The sequence below is a fragment of the Oryctolagus cuniculus genome, chromosome 1, assembly GCF_964237555.1.
Source record: "Oryctolagus cuniculus chromosome 1, mOryCun1.1, whole genome shotgun sequence".
In the NCBI taxonomy this organism is placed as follows: Eukaryota; Metazoa; Chordata; class Mammalia; order Lagomorpha; family Leporidae; genus Oryctolagus; species Oryctolagus cuniculus.
Window position 1 is genome coordinate 49,509,632 of NC_091432.1, and position 21,575 is coordinate 49,531,206.

At 39.6% G+C, this 21,575-nt stretch overlaps 1 protein-coding gene across 1 annotated transcript; it reads right to left on the reverse strand.

Annotated features, from left to right (window-relative positions):
* Window positions 1-3,771: 3,771 nt before the first annotated feature.
* Window positions 3,772-19,983, reverse strand: C1H11orf58 (chromosome 1 C11orf58 homolog). Its single transcript, XM_002721356.5, has 5 exons — window positions 19,722-19,983; window positions 12,984-13,067; window positions 7,230-7,290; window positions 5,535-5,644; window positions 3,772-4,811 (listed from the first exon to the last, which is right to left on the reverse strand). The coding sequence occupies exons 1-5, from the start codon at window positions 19,782-19,784 to the stop codon at window positions 4,578-4,580; spliced, it is 552 nt and encodes a 183-aa protein (XP_002721402.1). The 5' UTR covers window positions 19,785-19,983; the 3' UTR covers window positions 3,772-4,577.
* Between the last annotated feature and the right edge of the window lie 1,592 nt (window positions 19,984-21,575).

Genomic DNA, 21,575 nt, shown 5'->3' on the forward strand with positions numbered 1-21,575 from the left:
GATAAGAGCAGGGGTGGGGAATTCAAATCTACCCTTATTAACTCTGTGACCTTGGGCAACTCACTGGACCTCCCTCCAACTGTTTAGTCATCTGAGAAATGGGAATGACTGCATCTACTGTACATGGGCCTGGTAAGGACTGAAAGGGATAACCTGTACTCAGAGCCATTGGCTGGGGACACTTGCTCAGTGTGCACTGTTGGTTTTACCCTTGTGCATGACCTTTGGGAACAGCAGGGCTCAAGGTGATTCTGCCATCTTCAAACCCTGTCTCCTTTCCCTGGCTGTGTAAGCCAGGTTTGGGATCATCTGCTGTCCCCTGCCTGATTTTTTGCCCTGAACCCTCTGTCTGCCATTTCAGCCAGTCTCCTGCAGTGAGTGGGTAAAGCAATGGCCTGAGGCTTTTGAAGCTGGGGTTTGTAAGGGCTGGCTGCCTCCCAGAGGCCTCCAGGTGCTAAGGACAGACAAGTCCTTGGAGGCCTCTTCCTGCAGCTGTCCACCCAACATCAGATCAACCTGTGCACATCCCTTTGATGTCAATCCCAAAACCTGAGACTTGTGCCCTGCTCTGAGGACCTGGGCTTTGAAGTTGGCCTATAAATTGAGCTTTCAGGAAGAAAGTTGTCTGTTGTGCCTCAGAGCACGGCTGGGCCCTGTAAAGGCACGAGGAGTGCCGTGAACACCTGATAAATAATTCTTTCTGGGCCCAAGAAATATTCGTTCCATTTAAAGGAGAGGAAAATTCCCTTGACCTTTTCATTGAAGTTCTGGGGGGTGGGGGCTGGGTAGAGAGGGCTTTCGTGTCTTCTCACCAAAGCCACATGGGGCAGGCAGGGTAGGTTGAATGAGAGCTGAGCTCCACAAGAGCTCTCTGCCCTGGACTCCTAACCCCAGATCTCCTCAGCCAACTCCTCCCCCTCCCGTCTCCCCCTTGAGGCAGGAAGATTGGGCTGGCTCACAAGAAGAAAGACCTCTTCCCGGTCTCTGTGGAAAATGGCAGGGATCAGGATAAGTGCCCTCCTTTCCTACTGGTGCCCAATGTGGTCTAGGGGTGAGGCAGACAGGAATATGCCCCAGGTTCCCCATCTGCAGGCGCCCTCAGTACTGCTTGACTCGCACTGAGCACTTCATCATACTAGGCCCTTGGCGGTGGTCCCCTTTTGCACTAATAGTATATGGGTTTATGTAGTTCTCTTTAGGGCAAAACATAGCATACATGTGGAAGGTACACAAAGTAACTGCACAGCTGAGTGATCCTAAAGCAAACGCCTATGGAACAACTTCAGTCCAGAAACAAGTGTGCCAGGAAGCTGGCAGCCTTCTGCCTGCCCTTCCCACTTCTGCAAAGCAGAACTGCTCTCCAGCCTTCTCTGATAGTTTTTTTTTTTTTTTTTTTTTTTTTTTTGTAGTTTTACTATCTAAGCAGCATCGCCAACTATCATTTTATTAGCCTTCTGAAAGAGGTACAAATGGAATGATAAAATGGCAAGTACTGCTAATGAGCCAAGAAAAATGAGAATCACTGGCTTATCAAAAACTATTCAGAGCAGTTTAAGGTGGGCTGATGCCACAGTGGAGTGGATTGAGGGTGGGCAAGGAATGGGAAAGCAAAGGTTACAGAAACAAGTTGTTAGAACTGCACATAGGTGTGCAGAGGACTACAGCTCAAGTATATGGTACCTAGGAACAGTATTGAAAGATGAGATTGACCAAAAGCAGGAGGTTCACAAAGTACAAAGGATTAACATTTATTATTAGCTTTTATCAGTTTCTATGTGCTAAACCTTTTCATCTATTTCTCACACTATATGCACAAGGTGGTTATACTGCTATCTTTATTCTACTGAATAAAGGACACCTGGAGATAATATGTTGAGTCACTCAGTTTATTACTAAAGTGGTGGAGCTAGTATGTGCCTACAAGCACAGTGGAGCACTTGTCCATGGTTAAGTAGTTCAGGGAATTTCTGTCTGGAGGTCTTTTTTTTTTTTTTTTTTAATGTAAGATAATCACAAGTTTCAGAACAGACATTTTAAGTAGGATGGAATGAGAGGGCTAAGGGAGATAAAGCTAACAGGCAGGTTTTCCAGATATAACCTGCAGGGGCCTGGATCCCATCTAGGTAGGGCTGGGATTTTCCAGAAAGTTATGACATTGGGGAAGGTAGCTTAGGAGACTGACATGTGATACTAACCTGACATCTGGATGGGTGTTACAAAGCAGTTGAAAACACAGTATGATGATTTGAACAGGTGTAAAGGATGTTATGAGGTCAGAAATGAGATTTCTAAATTAGTTATTTCAGAGGTAAGGTTGTCTTCAGATACTGAATGTGTACAAGATGTGATTACGCTGGACCTACACCCTGTGTGTAAAAAGTAGTTATGGAAATTAACTAGATGAAATTTATTTCTCCCAAATTTATTCAAAGAATGTGATCTTCCTACTCTCAAACTTAGTTTAATCTCCCCTAAATTTCTTCTGTACTTCCAATTTTCCTAGATTTTAAAAATACTTGGCTCTGACCTAATAATACAAGTAACACTGGATTCTATTTCTGAAAGCTTTCTTTTCAATAAAGACTGTTAGATCATTGGTACAGGTAAAATATGGGGTATAGATAACAACTGGGATAAAAGCATTTCAGGTATGAAATTATCAATGATCTGGAAAAGTTGCCATTGAACTTTTCACTAAACAGCATTTCCCAACTGATTGTTTCAATAGGAGTATCAGGATAGCATGACATTTGTCTCTTTTTAATGTCCCTCCCCCATTCTCCCAATTGGTAAGTTCATGCTTAAGACAGCCATGAAGATTAATGTGGCGCTGGAACACTAGGCCAAATGGACCAATGGATTAAATTTATTCCAGTTCTGAATCTTATTAATTTCCAATAATACATGAATTGAAATCAGAATTTCTCTATTTGGAGATGAAGAAAGGCCTCTAATATTGTTACTTTAGAAGAGGGTGCTTCTATTAATACATTAGAACCAAGACTTATAAAACCACCCAGGATATTTAAACAATAAATGAAAATACTTTTTAAAACTTAATACTGGTCCTCTCCCTCTTCCATTTTTAAATATAAATCACTCTTTACTTTCTAGTTAAAGTAGCTATAATAAGAAATCCCACAGAATAGACTTTTGAAAATCAGTGGTCAAACTGAAACTTGAATAAAGTAAAGTTTCTTCAAACCAAGTTATTTGTTAAATGTCACAAATACTGTCTACTGCACAGACTAAATCTTACTATATTAGGGTAGCACCTATTTAAAATAAATGTGAGAAATTAAACGCAAAACATATGAAAAATATAAGATAGAGTCATTTCTAGTTGCTGTACTCCTCTAACATATATATTCTGAATTTCAAAATGACTTTAGGAGTAATTGTTTTTTTTAAAAGTTCAACACAAACACATACCATGTATCTGGATGTGTAATAGTTCAGCTCACAAACAGGTCTGACTCACACCTTTCAACTTCTTACAAATATTAAGATTTTGGACCCAGTTAATCAAAGATCCACTGAATAGCTGATAATGTAGTATATGCTAATCTGCAGAACAAATCAACCACATTAACAGCAGTCCAGTGATTCCATCTTACTCCAACAAAGCAGCAATAAAACTGGAAATACTTGAGTAATTAAATCATCAAAATAACAGCACTGAAATAAAATGAAGAGAATTTGTTTTCGCTTCTTGTTCAGTAAGCCTGCCCCTCATTTTTAGACAATGAGGATAAAGGTATCACAACGAAATATGGGAAACTGCTTTCTCTTTATTTAGACCTTAGGGAGAAAATGAACTTTGGTCACATTTTACCTTAAGGAAAAAAAAAATCCAGTTTTACATGTTTCTAAATAGATATGACTAAATGATCAGAGAAATAATTTCTTCTGTAAAAACTGACCAAATTTTATCAAAAACCTAACATACAATGTAATTGAAATTATATAAAGACTGCTTGGGATCAAAACATTCCAAATATATGATAGTTGTAATTCCCTTCTAACAGGTATGAAAGTACTAGTTCTCATGTTGCTTTGGTCCAAAAGAGAAGAGCTGAGTCAGTAAGAGTAAATTAAGTTCTTAACCTATTGCTAACATTAATTTAGATTGTGACTGGCAGTAGAAATATCCATAGGAATATTTCTACTATAGCAAAGTATACTTTTCACGAACACATCACAGTATCAAATTTTTAGTGAGAAAAATATGAAGGACCAAAAAATAACAAAAGATGAAAGACCTACTACAAACAAAAAGTTATCTCCCTGATACTGCATTTAAAGGGGAGATTAGAGCGTTGATGATGCTAATATGAAAAGAAGTTGCGTACTGTATTTATTTCTTATTTTATACAACTCTTACTCTTTACAAAAATGGTTATAGTCATGCCCATAAAAGTGTAACCCATGGCATTTGAAAGCAAACACTCTTTGTAATTATTTAAAAGGGCCTTTTTAAAAATTATAATACAAAGGTCTGTGCTCTATAAGCAGTCCTCCACTGTGCATTTTAACAATAAGGCTTACTTTTAATACAAACACTAAGTGTTTGGGAGTTATGAACCACTGGATTTAACAAACATCATTTTATAATTGCTCTTTGCATCCTTTTTGTTTTTGGGATCTTCCACTTCATCAGGGTGCTCAGCAGCGTGGAGCTCTTCAGCAGATTCTTCTTTCTCTGACTCTGAATCACTTTCAGAGTCATCTGGACTCTCAGGATCAGGTGAATCATCATCATCATCATCATCATCTCCAGCCACATCACCTTCTCCATCTTGATCTTCCACCTAAAACATCAAGTAACAGTCTCTTAAAAATAAATATAATCAGCCAGTATAAAACGGGGAAAGATCCTTATTTTTATCAAAGTCTTAAAAACAGCCCATTCTACAGACACTAGATCAACAGTTTTAAGAGTGGACTATCTTCAGAGGCTGAGAGAAGGACTGAGGACTGAGGATTTGGGTGTCTCCACGTGTTTATACACTGGGCCGTGAGCAGGATTTCAGCAAAGGGCTCTGAAGACCACTTACCTATCCTTTCTCCCCTAGTCTGAAAACCACTGTATTAAAACTTCCTGAAACAATACTTTTTAAATAAATAAGACAAGTTAACACTGATTTTATGGGGCAGTTATCAATAATTTGTATATTACATAACTTTGGAGTACTTAATTAGTAGTTAACAATTGAACTCTTCTAAATCAGAATTTTATGTAAATAAAAAAACTCAATTTTTTTTAGCTTGTGAGCATGTTGTTTATGCTTACTAAATATGTGTTCTAATGATGAAGCATAATTTATATTAGGTTAGTAGCAGAAATTATTTAAAACTTTTATAAAACATCAGATTATCTACGGGGAGCCAATTAAGCAATATAAAAATATTTAGTAATTGTGTTAAGAAAGCTTTATACATTAGGATTCTTGGTTGCTAGCATAATCTAACAGAAATGAATGCTACCAAATTGAAATTATCTTTCCAATTAATGAAAATAAGTTAATTACTACCTCACTGAAGCCAAGTCCACAATGTCGCCGATATCTTCCTGATAATTTACTGTCCATACTTTGCTGATATTGAGACTCCAGTTCTTCATTAATCTTCTTGTCTTCTTCCCCTGCATGTCCATTGTACTTTGATTATGTTTCAGTCAAATTAATAAAAACATTTGATTACACAAAAAAACCTATAATAAAGATGCTGTTATATTCAGGGCTGAACTTTTTAATTGTAACTAATTTCCTATACTGCAGGTGGCTAATAGGTAATAAAACTGAAGAAAGTATGATTACTTCTTAGTGACCTTTTAAATTACAAAAGTACTTATGAAAAATTAAAAACTTATATTTAGTGTATTTACTAATGAATGATCATTCTACAAGTTTTCACCAAGTCACCTACAAAAAAAAAAAAAAAAAGGTAACAAAACCATCTGTCTTTGAATAGAACATAATAAGGCAAGCCAATCCTGTTCAGGAAATGGCTAAATAAAATGACCTTTTAAAATGGCTCTCCCAGGGCTGGCACTGTGGCTCAGCATCCCATATGGGCACTGGTTCATGTCTCAGCTACTCTTCTTCTGATCCAGCTCTCTGCTTATGGCAGGGAATGCAGAAGATGACATTTGGGCCCCCATACCCATGTGGGAGACCTGGAAGAAGCTCCTGGCTCCTTGGTTTGGATCATCTCAGCTCAGCTCTGGCCCTTGTGGCCATTTGGGGAGTGACCAGTGGATAGAAGACCTTTATCTCTGTCTCCCTTCCTCTCTATGTAATTCTACCTCTCAAATAAATAAAATCTTAAAAAAAAAAGTTAATCCAGCTAAATGTTTTCTTAATCTAGGTCATTATGCACTGTTTTTAATAATGCCTAAGACTAGGGTCAACTTTAAATTTTCAATGAAAAGTAAAAATTTTGCAGCCAGAGCTGTGGCACAGCTGGTAAAGCCACTGTCTGCAGTGCTGGTATCCCATATGGGCACCAATTGAGTCTGGCTGTTCCACTTCCGATCTCGCGCTATGCTATGGCCTGGGAAAGCAGAAGCTGGCGCAAGTCCTTGGGTGCTTGCACCTGCGTGGGACACCTGGAAGAACTCCTAGCTCCTGGCTTCGATTGACCCAGCTCTGGCTGTTGTGGTCATTTAGAGAGTGAACCAGAGGATGGAAGACCTCTCTCTGCCTCTACATAACTCTGCTTTCAAATAAATGAATTAAGAAAAAAAAAGGTGAAAATTTTTATTTGAATTAAAATCCAAATTCATTTTTGGTTTTTATCTTAAAAGTTTTTTTCCCTGTATAATTAAAAAAAATCCCAACTAGTTATATATTCATCAAAGATTTCAGAACAAACTAGGTGAATAACCTCAAAAAGAGTATAAAATGCCAACTAACTGCTACATAATTCATAGAAATTCTATACATGCCATGGTTGGCAAGATGAGGCATAAAACCCCACTACAATAAGAGATAAAAGTTATTTCCTTGTTTAGAATATCACACTGATAATATACTCTTTCAAAATAAAAGTACATGACATTTGATTCTTTATATTTGTAACACCTTTACATAAATAATACACCTTACCAATACAAATTTTTCAATCATTGACATAACTGTATACAGAAGTTTGAACATCTGAAAACATATACAATTATGGCGTATACCAAAGTTAGTGTCTGTTTCAATTATACTTTACTTTCTTACCTGTTCGGAAGTGAGATGTTGATTTGTGATCTCCTATGACAAGACGACCAGTATGTTCTTTCTGTAAGAGGTAGGAAATGTATTAGAATTTGAGACCACTAATTTAACACAAGTATTATGTCAAGTACGTCAAGAAACTATTCTAGACTTCTGAAGCACTGTGAAGACAAAGGACCAAATTAAGGTCCCTGTCTTTATAGAGCTTACATTTGAGCAGGGCAGTGATGGGCAGTGGGCATAGAGAAATGTAATCAATAAGTACTTAAGAATGTTAGATGACAGTAGATGTCAAAAAAAAAAAAAAAAAGTAATGGAATAAATGAGTGTAGAGTAGGGGTAGAGATCAGGTTGGAATTTTTTTTTAAGATTTATTCATGGGGCCGGTGCTGTGGCATAGTGGGTAAAGCCACTGCCTGCAGTGCCAGCATCCCATATGGGTGCCGTTTCAAGTCCTGGCTGCTACACTTCTGGTCCAGCTCTCTGCTATGGCCTGGGAAAGCAGTGGAAGATGGCTTTTGGGCCAGTCTTTGGGCCCCTGAACCCACGTGAGAGACCTGGAAGAAGCTCTGGCTCCTGGCTTTGGATTGGCACAGTTCCGGCCATTGCGGCCAATTGGGGAGTGAACCAGCAGATGGGAGACCTCTCTCTCTCCCTCTGCCTCTCCTTCTCTGTGTAACTCTAACTTTCAAATAAATAATAAATCTTTAAAAAATATTCATTTATTTGAAAGGCAGAGTTAAGAGAGGCAGAAGCTGAGTAAAGTCTTCTTCCATCCACTGGTTCACTCCTCAAATGGCCGCCAGGGCAAGGTTATGCCAGAACCAGGAGCCTCGTCTGGGTCTCCCACATGGGTGCAGGGGTCCAAGTTATTTGGCCATTCTCCACTGCTTCCCCAGGCATATTAGCAGGGAGCTGGATCAGAAGTGGAGCAGCCAGGACACAAACTGGTGCCATTTTGGGATGCCGGTGCTAAAGGTTACAACTAACTAGCTTTGCCACAGCACCAGCTCCCAGGTTAGAATTTTAAATGAGACGGCTAAATAATCAGAAAACTGAGTGAATCTAAACATCTTTCCTAAAAGGTTAAATGAATTGCTTTAACTTTCCTACTATTTCTTTTTGTGATGCCTCAGTTAAATCTCATGAAGAGAAAAATATTTAGATAAAAATGAAATAGCTAATACATATATAAAGTGATAAAAATAAAAATGAAATTGTGATTTATAATATATCATCATAAGCATGTAGCTTCCCCTTTACTATTTGACTAAAATAAACTCCAAATCTCAACATGTCAAAAGAACAGAATATCAAACAATCAAGTACAATAAAACAAGATAAATCTGATTCAAAGTTACCAATGGATCAGGGTACCCAATTACTCTCAATGTATCAGGCCAATCCACTCTTTTTGGTTTTATTTAGTTTCATAAGGTAAAGCAATTAAACACAGGGTGGGGGCAAGTATTGTGGCCCAGCAGCTTAAGCTGATGCTTTTAACACCTACATCCTTTATCAGAGTGTCACATTCCATATCAAAGTGTTGGTTTGAGATCCAGCTGCTCTGCTTTTAATCCAGAATCCAGTTTTCTGCTAATACATCCTGGGAGGCGGCAAATGATGGCTCATGTGCTTGATGCCCAGGAACAAATATAGGAGACTCAGGAGTTCCAAACTCCTGGCTTTGGCCTGGCCCATCTCTAGCTATTGTAGGCATTCAGGGACTGAACCAGCAGATGTAAATCTATTACTCTACCTTTTAAATAGATGAAAATAAATAAACTTAAACAAAGGTGAGTTTTATAACCGGAGAGTTCACATTGGGGAAAGGCCTTGTAAGTGTACTGAATATGGAAAAGCCTTTAGTTATAGCTCTAGCCTTGCTGGAACAAGGCCTTATGAGTGCAGTGAATGTGGAAAATCATTTAGCCACAGTTCTAGCCTCATCACACACCAGAGAGTTCACAATGGAATAAGGCCGTGTGAGTATGGTGAGTGTGGGAAATCCTCTAGCCTTTAATCCTGTCACCTTATTAAACACCATTTGAGATTTCACACTGGAGAAAGGTTTTATGAGTATAGGGATTGTGGGAAATTCTTTGTGTATAGCTCTTGGAAAGTTCACACTGGACTAAGATCTCATGAATGTGTTGAATGTGGAAAATTATTCAGCAGGAAGTTTGACCTATTGTACATCAGAGTTCACACTGGAGAAAAGCCTTATGAGCACAGTGCATGTGGGCAGTCATTTAGTTGTAAATCCTATTTCATTACACACGGGAAAATTCACACTGGTGCAAGGCCTTCTAAGTGTGGGAGAAGTCCTTTACTCATAGCTCCACGCTCCTTTAGCATCAGAGTTCACACTGGAAAGGCCTTGAGTGCAGTGAATGTGATAAATCCTTCAGCCAGAGCTCTAATCTCATTAGACATCGGAGAAGTCACAAGGAGAAAGGCCTTAGGAATGCAGTGAATGTGGTAAACCCTTTAGTCACCACTCTAGTCTCATAAAACACCAGAGTTCACACTGGAGAAAGGCCTTTTGAGTGCAGTGAACATGCAAAATCCTTTAGCCAGAGCTCTAACCTCAGTGATCATCGGAGAGTTCATAGTGGCGAAAGCCCTGATGAGTGTGGTCAATGTGCAGTCCTTTACCTTCAGCTCCAACCTTGTGAAACACCAATGTTCACAAGGGATAAATGCCTCTAATTAACACAGGTAGGCTGTTAGGGACTGAAATGTGTCCCCATAAAATTCCTGTGTTCAATTCCCAATCCTCTGTGTGGCTGTTTGTACAGATAAAGCCTTTATGGAGGTAATTAAGGTTAAATGAGGTATAAGGATGGGGACCCTAATCCAAAATGATTGATGTTATTCTAAGGAGAGCGACACCAGAGGGCTCTCTGTATATGTGTCCTGACCTTGGAATTTTATGGTCCAGGACTGTGATAAAATAAATTTTCTTGTTTAAGAAAAAACAACAACAACAACAAACCAAGAACACAAGGCGAAGTTAAGATCAAATGGGATTCTGCAAAGCAATCTTAACCATCTGGGAAGATACAACAAATCTTACTACTGTAAACAACTGCAGACACATTCTCCATACAACAGATGATGCCATCGAAAAGCTTTCAACAGTAATGCTTATTGTCTTTCACGCCATTTAATGTTTAAGCAAATCAGTCATTCAATGTGCTGCTTCTTTGGACTGCAAAAAGATATCCTATTAACAAGATATGAATGTAAATATTATGCTATCAAGTTATTTTAGGATGATCATACTATGGTACTGATCTATTCATTTTCTCAGCTGGTTCCCCTGTGACCACTAATGCTAGCTGGCTAGGATTAGAAATACAATTGTACTTTGTGGCCACAAAATATAAATCTAAATAACCCAGAATTCTGCTTCATGAGGTTGCTCACACTCATGTCTGAGTATGCCCTTTAATAAATCCTGGTCTTTCTGCTAACCTCTGAAAAAAAGGCTAGCAGATCAAAATGAAGATCAAAAACCAAAGCTACTATCCTGACCAGTACTGGACAGCAACGAATTTAATATATGCTAAACAATCTATTTACTGGCAGCCACTGTGAATTTTGTTAGGATGCTTAAATATCTGAAGAGTTTTCACTCTACTAGGCTGTGTATGCTCCTTAAACTTATTTTAGAAATTTTAAGATTTATTTTATTTGAAAGACAGAGTTACAGAGATAGAGAGGTCTTCCATCTGCTGGTTCACTCCCCAAATGGCCGCAATGGTTGCAGCCAAGTGGATCAGAAGCCAGGAGCCAGGAACTTCCTCTGGGTCTCCCATGTGGGTGCAGAGGCCTAAGCACTTGAGCCATCTTCTGCTGCTTTCCCAGGCGCATTTGCAGGGAGTGAGATCAGAAGTGGAATAGCAGGGACTTGAACCAGCACCCATATGCAATGCCAGTGCCGTAGGCAGAGCCTTTAACATGCTGCACCACAGTGCCAGCCCCTAAACTCTTACTTTATACATACTTAGTAAATCTTTTAATTGCTTGAACCAAGAGAAACTTCAGACTACTTCCTATGGAAAAGTATAAATTATTGGGAAATCTAAACTAATGAGATAGCACACAAATGTTTCCTATATACATGTCTTAAATGTTTTACATTACCTCTCCCTACTCCCACCCTCACTTTTAAACTCTGGCTAACTCCTCCTCATCCTTTCACATTCAGATTAATTTTATTTCTGGGAAGCTTGCTTATACTGCTAAGCCAGCCACCCTTTTGTAGTTCCACAGCACTATTTGCATGACTGTCTTGTAGCAATTACAATTCTGTGTTGTTTTCTGGTTTGCTCCATTACGTGATGGTTCCAAACGTGTTATTAATCTGGAAGTACATGCTTAGCATGCAGGTTGTCAATAATGGTTGTTAAAAGGCATGTATGGGCCGGTGCCACGGCTCAATAGGCTAATCCTCCGCCTATGGCGCCGGCACACTGGGTTCTAGTCCTGGTCGGGGCGCCAGATTCTGTCCCGGTTGCCCCTCTTCCAGGCCAGCTCTCTGCTGTGGCCCGGGAGTGCAGTGGAGGATGGCCCATGTGCTTGGGCCCTGCACCCGCATGGGAGACCAGGAGAAGCACCTGGCTCCTGGCTTCGGATCAGTGAGGTACGCCGGCCACAGCGGCCAGTGGAGGGTGAACCAACGGTAAAGGAAGACCTTTCTCTCTCTCTCTCTCTCTCACTGTCCACTCTGCCTGTCAAAAAAAAAAAAAAAAAAAAAAAAATGCAAGCATGTATGCATTTCCATATATTCAACAAAAACAAAGGGCAGAATTTCATTTTGAGGTTTTCAAAAAGAAAAGTTTTCCCTATTTCTAATTTAGCTTGTAGGAAGACTACTGGGACAATGTTATGAAAATAAATTTACTTGCTTATGAAAAATAATGTCTAGAGAATACCAAATTTGTATGTAAAAATAAATTGCCAAGGAAAAAAAGTGTTTTTTTTTTTTCAATATGGGGTGGTTTTCCTTGCACCTATATTTTATACCTTCTATTAATCAACAGAAGTTTCAAGGTACATTCAACATTTTAAAAATTAGTTTTTTGATAAAGGATATTCTCTGTCTACAAAATACATACAGATTCCTGCACATTAACCTGCCCAGATACACTTTTTATCAAACTACTGAGCTAACATGACAAATCAAAAACTTTCACATCTCCTCTTTCCCAGTTTCCTCAAGCCAAGTTTTCTTCTCAATGCCAGAAGCAGTGAGAATGCTAAAAGTAGGTTAAAATAGTATAGTTTAAGGGCAGGTCTTTGGCTTAATGGTTAAGCCGCCAGCTGGAACCCCAACATCCCATAGCAGAGCATCTGGCTTTGAGTCCTGGCTCTGTTCCCAATTCCAGCTTCCTACTAATGCAGACCCTGAGATGCAGGAGGCAATGGCTCAAGCAGATGAGTCTCTGTCACCCATGTGTGAGGCACTGGCTGAGTTCCTGGTTCCCGGCTTCAGCCTGGCTCAAACCCAGCCATTAGGGGTATTTAGGGAATAAACCAATAGAAGGCAGCTTTCTCTATCTCTGCCTGTCAACTAAAATTAAATAAAAACCAAAACAGTTCAATTTTCAGTGCTTGGTTAGGTTGGGTATATTTCCAAACCCAAAAGTAATCATACAGAACAGGAAAAAGGGATCCAAGAATATTCAGTCCTTCTCACTTAACATACACTTAAAAGGCATTATTTTCAAAGAAATGATAAATGCTTACCTTTCCTGCACCCATAAGTCTCAAGAACTTTTGTTTTCTCTCTTCATTACCCAAGTCTGCTGCCTCCCAATTGCTAGATCCAAGCTGGAAAGAAATCAGTTGATTAATTTTTGCATAAAAATAAGTATTAAAAAATTTAAAGTCTACCTACAACTCTTTTTTTCCCCCATCAGTTTTTACTAGGAAGAGGGTTCACTGTCCTTGGTTAATAAGTTTGTGTCACATACTGATTCAAATATATCCTTTTTTCTATTACCTCAAGACAGAATCTTATAGTTGTTTGCAGCCAAAGCTCTAGCCTCAAAAGTTTCTATGTATCAGAATCACCTATAGGGCTTGTTAAGATTACTGGGCTTAGGGTTTGATTTTCTAACAAAGTTATAAGTGGTGCTGATTTTGTTGAAGTAGGGACCACACTTTAATATTTGCTGTCCTGGCCAGCGCCGCGGCTCAATAGGCTAATCCTCCGCCTACGGCGCCGGCACACCGGGTTCTAGTCCTGGTCGGGGCACCAGATTCTGTCCCGGTTGCCCCTCTTCCAGGCCAGCTCTCTGCTGTGGCCAGGGAGTGCAGTGGAGGATGGCCCAAGTGCTTGGGCCCTGCACCCGCATGGGAGACCAGGAGAAGCACCTGGCTCCCGGCTTCGGATCAGTGAGGTACACCGGCCACAGCGGCCATTGGAGGGTGAACCAACGGTAAAGGAAGACCTTTCTCTCTCTCACTGTCCACTCTGCCTGTCAAAAATAAAAAAATAAAAAAATAAATATTTGCTGTCCTATAGCCTTGCAGGGACCTGGAACAACTGGTCCCTTTTGAAGCCAAAAGGCTATATCACAGTTGTTGAAATTTTAAAAAAAATTTGGTTAAGGGTTTAAGTGATGCTCTAAGGAACAGCACATCATCAAGATGCACTGGAACCAATTTTTTCCGTTTCTTTTGATGAACTCTAGGTACTGGTTTTGGTCTGACCTAGCCCCAATGTTGAGGGCATCTGGGGAATGAAACAGTGGATGGAAGGTACCTGTTTGTCCTCTGTCACTTTGCTTTTCAAAAAATCTTCATTTAAAACAAAACCTTTAAAAAATTTTAAAATACACTAAAACTAATTTTATTTTGTAATTATCAAATGGGTCCACCAAACAAGAAATATTATGAAATCCTAGAGTGAGGATTTTGATGTTATACTTTACTCTTTCTTAAAGGTCTCCCAAAACAAAATAAATTTGCTTATTCTTTAAATGAATAAACTAAAGGGGCAGACATTGTGGCACAGTGGGATGCCTCTTGGGATGCCTGAATCCCAAAATTGAATGAGGGCCACTGGTCCAGCTTCCTGCGAATGTACCTGGCAAGCAGCAGATGATGGCCCAAGTACCTGGGTTTCTGTCACTCATGGAACACCCAGATGGAGTTCCTGGCTACTGGTTTTGGTTCAGCCTCGCCCCAGCGTTGAGGGCATCTGGGGAGTCAAACAGTGGATGGAAGGTACCTATCTGTCCTCTGTCACCCTGCTTTTCAAAAAGATAAATCTTTGTTCAAAACCTTTAAAAATTTTAAAATATACTAAAACTCATCTTGCAATTATCAAATGGGTCCACTGAATCCTTTTATAAATCTAAGAAATATTATAGAATCCTAGTAATGATATTTTCCCTATATTTTGAAACAAATGCTAAGAATTCATTATAATTCATCAATTATTTCCAATTATGCTAAAAATGATTAAAATATTAACAGGGGCAGGCATCTGACACAGCAGTTAAGATGCCACTTGGGATGCTTGCTTCTATATCAAGGGAATGCCTGCTTCTGATCCAACTTCCTGCTGATGTCCACCCTGGGAGGTGGCAGATGATGGCTCAAAGCACTTGGGTGCCTGCCACTTATGTGGAAGACCCAGATTGAGTTCTGGATTCCTGGCTTCAGCCTGGCCCAGCCCTGGCTGTTTTGGGCATTTGGGGAGTAAACACACAGCTGTAAGATCTATCTATGCCTGGCTTTTAAATGGAATGAAAATAAAAATTCTTTAAAAGAACTGCCCAAAGAATTGTATCAGCTTTCAAGACGACAACATGCCTTTGTTGTCTCCTTTTAGCTTTCATTGGACACAGACGAAAATGTAGATTTTTTCATTTTCCTCCTATGATTGCAAAGAAAAGTGACAAGGCATTTCACAATTATACAAATGAGAAGATAAATGCAAAACAATGAAAGTAGTATTCCAGACTAATGATGATGGGTAAGACTAGCTGTTTGGGCAAGAATCTCAGAAAATGAATCTTTGGATGATGAAATATTAGATGTTTTTCTCCAACCCAAGAATCAATCATTAAGACAGAGGGAAAAAAAAAGAAAAATGGTACTCTCATCTGGAGTCATTCAACAGAAAGGACTTAATTTTGCAATAAGAGACACCCCATTTTTCTAAAGGGGCGTGTGTCTATTTTATTTCATCTTCTATGATGTATGTGTGCCAAAGTTTACTTAAGTGGACAAAAGCTGAGGGCAGATGTGTATACAAAGGTGACTAAAAATAAAAGGGTGATACAGAAATGAAACATTAGTTGAATTTTTCATCCCAATTGAGTTTGTAATATAAAAATAAAAATATACAATTACGGAACAAAGATAACAAACCCCTTGATACAAATTTATAATCAAAGGTTTCAAAAAACCTTCAATTATTATATTTTGATGATGCAGATACAAGAACAAAACGTAATGATAAAACAAAATCTATCCAAAATATGTGAAATCTTAAATTATATGTTCCAGATTTATACATGACAGCTGATGAGCAATCAGTTATATTCAGAAGATACTAACACTTTGGTGTACATATAACATCAAAATAAGGAAAATATAAAACAGAAATTTGGTTTTGATATTGTTGAATTCACACTAAAACTCTTAATAAAGTCATTTTTCACTACTCCTTTATTTTTCTAATTATTATTCACTAAAGGCTGAAATAGTATAAAAAAGATAGTTATTTCTCCTGGCCACATGAAAATTAAAGCATTTGTACAATACTGGACCCACCTGTAGTTCTTCTAAATTCTTTTTGGTGGAGGGGTTTAACTGCCCTCATAAATTTGGCCTCCACCTAAATTCCAACTCCCTACTTCTACCCACGTTACTACTCATTTTTTTTTTACAGGTCATTTAGTTTTTAACTATTTCTGGCTCAATATAGTTTTTTTTTTTTTGTTTTTTTTTTTTTTTTTTTTTTTTTTTTTTTTTTTTTGACAGGCAGAGTGGACAGAGAGAGAGAGAGAGAGAGAGAAAGGTCTTCCTTTACCGTTGGTTCACCCTCCAATGGCCGCTGTGGCCGGCGTACCTCACTGATCCGAAGCCAGGAGCCAGGTGCTTCTCCTGGTCTCCCATGCGGGTGCAGGGCCCAAGCACATGGGCCATCCTCCACTGCACTCCCTGGCCACAGCAGAGAGCTGGCCTGGAAGAGGGGCAACCAGGACAGAATCCGGTGCCCCGACTAGGACTAGAACCCGGTGTGCCAGCGCCGCAGGCGGAGGATTAGCCTATTGAGCCGCGGTGCCGGCCTCAATATAGTTTTGAAAAATAAAAAGAACCAAAAAGTGTCAGTGAAGCTTCAGTTCTGATTCGCAATAAATCACTTGTTCTGAGTCTGGACCCGATATTTATCTTAGTTTTAATTCCTTATCTACAAAGGGGGCTTCTTTAAGAGAATGTCCTAATAGCATCAAATAAACTCATATAAGTTAAGCATCCCTAACTTGAAAATCTGAAATACTCCAAAATCCAAAAACTTTCAAGCAATGACATGACACCACAAGTGGAAAATTCCCCACCTGACCTCATGTGCTGAGTTATGGTCAAAATGCAGGCACACTAGAAGTACTATACAGAATTAACTTTAGGCTATGTGTGTAAGGTGTATATGAAACGTAAGTCAATTTCATGCTTAGGCTTGGGTCTCATCCCCCAAGATATCTCATACAAGTACAAATACTCCAAAGTAAAAAAAAAAACTGAAATTCAAAAACACTTCTGGTCCTAAGTATTTTAGATAAGGGTTGCTTGATCCATAGTGCCTTACTTACAATCTGTAAATTACTTTTCATTGACACTCTCTCAAGATGTCTTTGTAACAGCTGATTTAATAAAAAAGGACACAGGAAAAAAGGCTGAGGCTTGCTTCCTTTGTTTGGTTGAAAGTCCTCTGCTCTCTTCACATCATACAGTTCATGATAAAATTAGAATACTGAAAGTAGTCTATGAACTACAGTTACAGAGATACACAGAAGTTAAAAAACTGTCTAAAAACCAACTTCCTAATTTTCTAAACAGCAAATATCTACATATTTTTTTATATATAACCCTATCATCTATAACTAACTAAAAACAAAAACAACCATTAAGTCATTCTGGTCCTTCCCAGCAAAGACCTCTATGTACAAAAGCAAGTACCTGGTAGAAGAGCTGCATTTTGAAAAACACGTGTGCCTGATACATTATAAGTTCTGCACCAGTTACTAAAATTAATCTTCCATTCCCTTACAAAATAGTTTTCATTTCTCCACTCCAACTAATGAAACCACTAAGTTGCCTTCATCCTTAATACTATTTACTATAAAAATGTAATTAGGGGTGGGCATTTGCCCTAGCGGTTAAGACACCACTTGGGTTGCTTTCGTCCCTTACTGGAGTACCTGGGTTCAAGTCTCAGCTCTGCTCTTGATTCCAGCTTTCTACTAATGCGTACTCTGGGAGGCAGCAAGTAATGGCTCAAGTACTTAGATCTCTTGGGAGATCCAGAATAAGTTCTCTGGCCTGGTCCAGCCCTGTGTGTTGCAGGAATTTGGGGTGTGAACCACCAGATGGGTGACCTCTCTTTTTCAAATAAATAAAAAACTAAAACAAAAAATTTACAAAATGCAATGTTTATTTTCTCAATATATATTCTAGTAACTCTTGGAATTTACTTCTACATCTGTCGTATTATCTAGAGTTGTATTCTGTTATTTAAAATCTACTTTTAGTAATATTTTGCTAACCCCAATTATAGATGAGGTCACAGGACAAAGAAAACGTCAATTATCCTTTATATGCAGTGGATGTTCATTAGAAACTGTCAACCAACCTCATATTATAGTCGGCATTCTTCAACAATTTAGTTACTTTTAAATATATGCCTTTCATATACTAAAAAAGTACTTAAAGATAACTCCCAATTACCAGTAAAAATTAAAATTCATATGAAAGAACAAAAAAATTCACTATCAAGGGACAAGTAATTGCCTTGTACTGAACATTAGCAATTTAATAAGTTGATAGTATGTGAAGGTCCCAGGTCCTTAATCTCAAATTGTTTAAAACCATCTCCTCCAAACACAATGCTTATAGGATGGGAAAGGTATTAAAGATTCCCTAGTTTAATATGATTTCATCAGAAATCTGGAGACTTAATTACCTAACCCTTTCAACTTTCTGTTATATATCATTTGGAGCTTTCTGTCAAGTTAAAAGATTGCAGAGTCTAGCAAAACAGATGTCTGACATCAAATCACAGCTTAACACATGCAATAGCTTTTTAAATGGCTGCCAGGTTACTCAAAAACCCAAATTCCTGACAAATACTGAATTACCATATTTACAAGGAAAGATCAAAAAAACAGCAGCAGGGACAAGAGAGGGCATGAATAAACCTCACTAGATAACCATTCATCCCCAAAATCTTTATTGACGACTAATAATTTCTTTCAAGACTGACAATTCTGGTCCTTATCCCACCTTCCACCCAAACGCCCGGGTCTTAACACCACCATCTTATTTGCTATAAAGTAGTATTAAGTGAGCATCTCATGGTTTAAAGATATTATGAAATGCCCGGAACTGCACTATCTCCCTTTATCATCCTTAAAGATGACCTCTCCACACCCCTTTCCCAACAACATTTTCAAGGCATTTATTCACGGTACGAAGGACTTGGTTTTACGTTCAGTGGCTATCTGCCGTTTCCATGACACTGCGCTAGGAGCTAGAATCAAAAAACCTCTGATGTAAGTCCCATACTTACTCATCTTTGAATTCCCAACACCTGGCATGGCAGCAAATATTTAATGGATTACTTACTTTAAGGGCTGAAAGGTTTAAGTATTTAAACTGATAAGCTGAGGGTTTGAGGAGAAGGTGATGGAAGGGCAAGGAGGTATTTGGCATCAAAATAGGCATCTAGGTCTCAGCGCCTTAGCCCCCACCACCATTAGCCAGTACCACATCATAGCACAAATTTCCCGTTTAACACGGTTCTCGGTTTACCCTTACAGAGACAATCCAGGCCAAAAATCTGCTCATGTGTGTACGAACATTTCGCCATTGTAATAATAAGATTTTAAACCTAAAATAGGGAAGTCTTGCGTCTCTATCTTGAGCAGAAAGGCCGGAGCAGCAGCTTCGTTGGCCTCCAGAGCGCAAATATGAGGCTCCCTTGACTAAGCTCTTTCACTTCTCGACCCTCTCAAAATCTCCTTCCTCAATTCCCTTTTCTACGCAGGTCTCTGGCTCTTAGCGTGGACCTCTTCAAACCTGCCGACCTGAATAAAGAAATCGTGACATTTCCCATTCTTCTGGTTCCTCCCCCTCGAGCCTGCTTCTTCTAGCCACCTCAGGCGCTTCCTCCTCCTCCATCCACCCTTCCCGGCCTAACCCAGCCTTTAGTAGGCCTCAACCCTCATCCACTCCGCCATTGTTATTTACATCGTCGTCTGGGGAGGCTGAGCGCTTCACCCCGTGCGGGTGAGACTCCCTGGCAGCACTCATCGTTACGGTGATCCCGATGGGAAATGCCGGACCCACTCGCCGTTCTCCTCAGCCGCAACACCGGCCGCCTGCAACCTGCCACCAGCCCAAGCAGCGCCACTACAGAACGCAGAGCGCCTCCGGGCCTTCTCCGCCACACTCGTCACCGCTGCGGCCGCTCGCCACCATGGCGCACTCTGGGAGTTGTAGTTTTCTATTCACTACAAATTGGGCAAATGAAAGAGATGGAGGCGTGACTAAAACTACACTTCCCAGAAAGCCCAGCGGCGCATTTCGCACTGTGTGGCGGGAGTGCCCTCGGAGGCACCGCCTTCGTCGGCTGAGAGAGAAAGCTTTCCCGCGGATGGGTATGGCGGTGAGCGTTAGTTGTAAACTGTGTCGCCGCAGAAAGAGACTTAAGAATTAGGCTCTCGCACCGAGACGCTGCCCTGTCGTCAGTGCATCCCTTGTAGTTAGGCAATGAAGTTTAAATGTAATGTTTGAGACTTAGTGAATCCTCGCGGGCACTCCTCCCCCAGGACAAAAACCTTAAAAAAAAAAAATGGCTTCTACCATACCCACCTTAGTGTGGGTTCACCATTTCCCATAAGGGATTTCTAAGTGACCGGCAATGCGGCTTCATCGAAGATTTTGAAGAACATCTTGCGTGTTTTTTTTTTTTTTTCATTTTCACCGAAATGAGTTCAATGTGGTGTCGAGTGCTGGTTACTTGGCTATTAATTGAAACTGGGGCCCACCTGAGAGAATTCTGTAAGCTTTCCACACTCCTTTGTGTGAGGTGGGAGGGACCATATCCTACCTTGCTGATAGTGTATCATATTGTACTATTGGGAGCTTTGCCAGAAAATTATGTATTTTTTTCTTAACTTTTTTTTAATGTTGAGGTTAAATTCACATAACAAAATCATTTTAAAAGTGTACAAGTCATTGGCACTTAGGGCACTCACCATCTTGTGCAACCTCTTGTCCCTTCTATGTGGTTCCAAGATATTTTGTCACCCTCCCCAAAGGATCCCCAATGTCAATTACCAGCCCCTCCCCATTTCCTCCCTTCTCCCTAGGCCCTGGAAATCATTCAAAACATTTTGTCAAGGTGTGTGGCTCTAACATCCTCAGAATCTGTGTCTTTATTCTGAAGCTTTCTGCCTTAATCTAAAATTGTTTTTTTTTTTAAAGCAAAAATCTGTAGGTGGTATGACAGTACAGATTTTGCGTGAGTTTCAATACTGAGCAATCTGAAACAATGCTTATGTTATTATACTTAATAATTATTATTAGCTTTAAAATTATAATTAACAGCAATTATTCTGTGTGTGTGTATATATATATATTACTATCCTAAATTTGAGATAGTCACTGAGCCATATATAGACTTACAACCAACTGAAGACAGTTAAAAAAAATTTGAGAGGGAGAGAGAGCTCCATGCATCCACTGGTTCACACCTCAAATGCACACAGTAGTTGGGGAGGTAGCAGCTGGACCCCAATCCAAATCTCCTTGGGTGGCAGGAACTCAACTATTTGATCTTTACCGCTGCCTACTAGTGTCTGCCTGAGCAGAAAGCTGGTGTCCAAAGCTAGTGGTCAAACCCAGGCTCTCCAAGTGTCTACGGCTAGGCCAAATGCTGTCCCTGGAAGACATGTCTTCGATTCATGCACTATTACACCCAAGTTCTCATTTATTTTGAAAGCAGAGGAATAGCATAATAGGTTGGATAATATGAAGAAGAAAAAAGACCTCAGGACTGAATTTTCTAAGTGTAACCATGCAAAGGGTATCTTATCATAG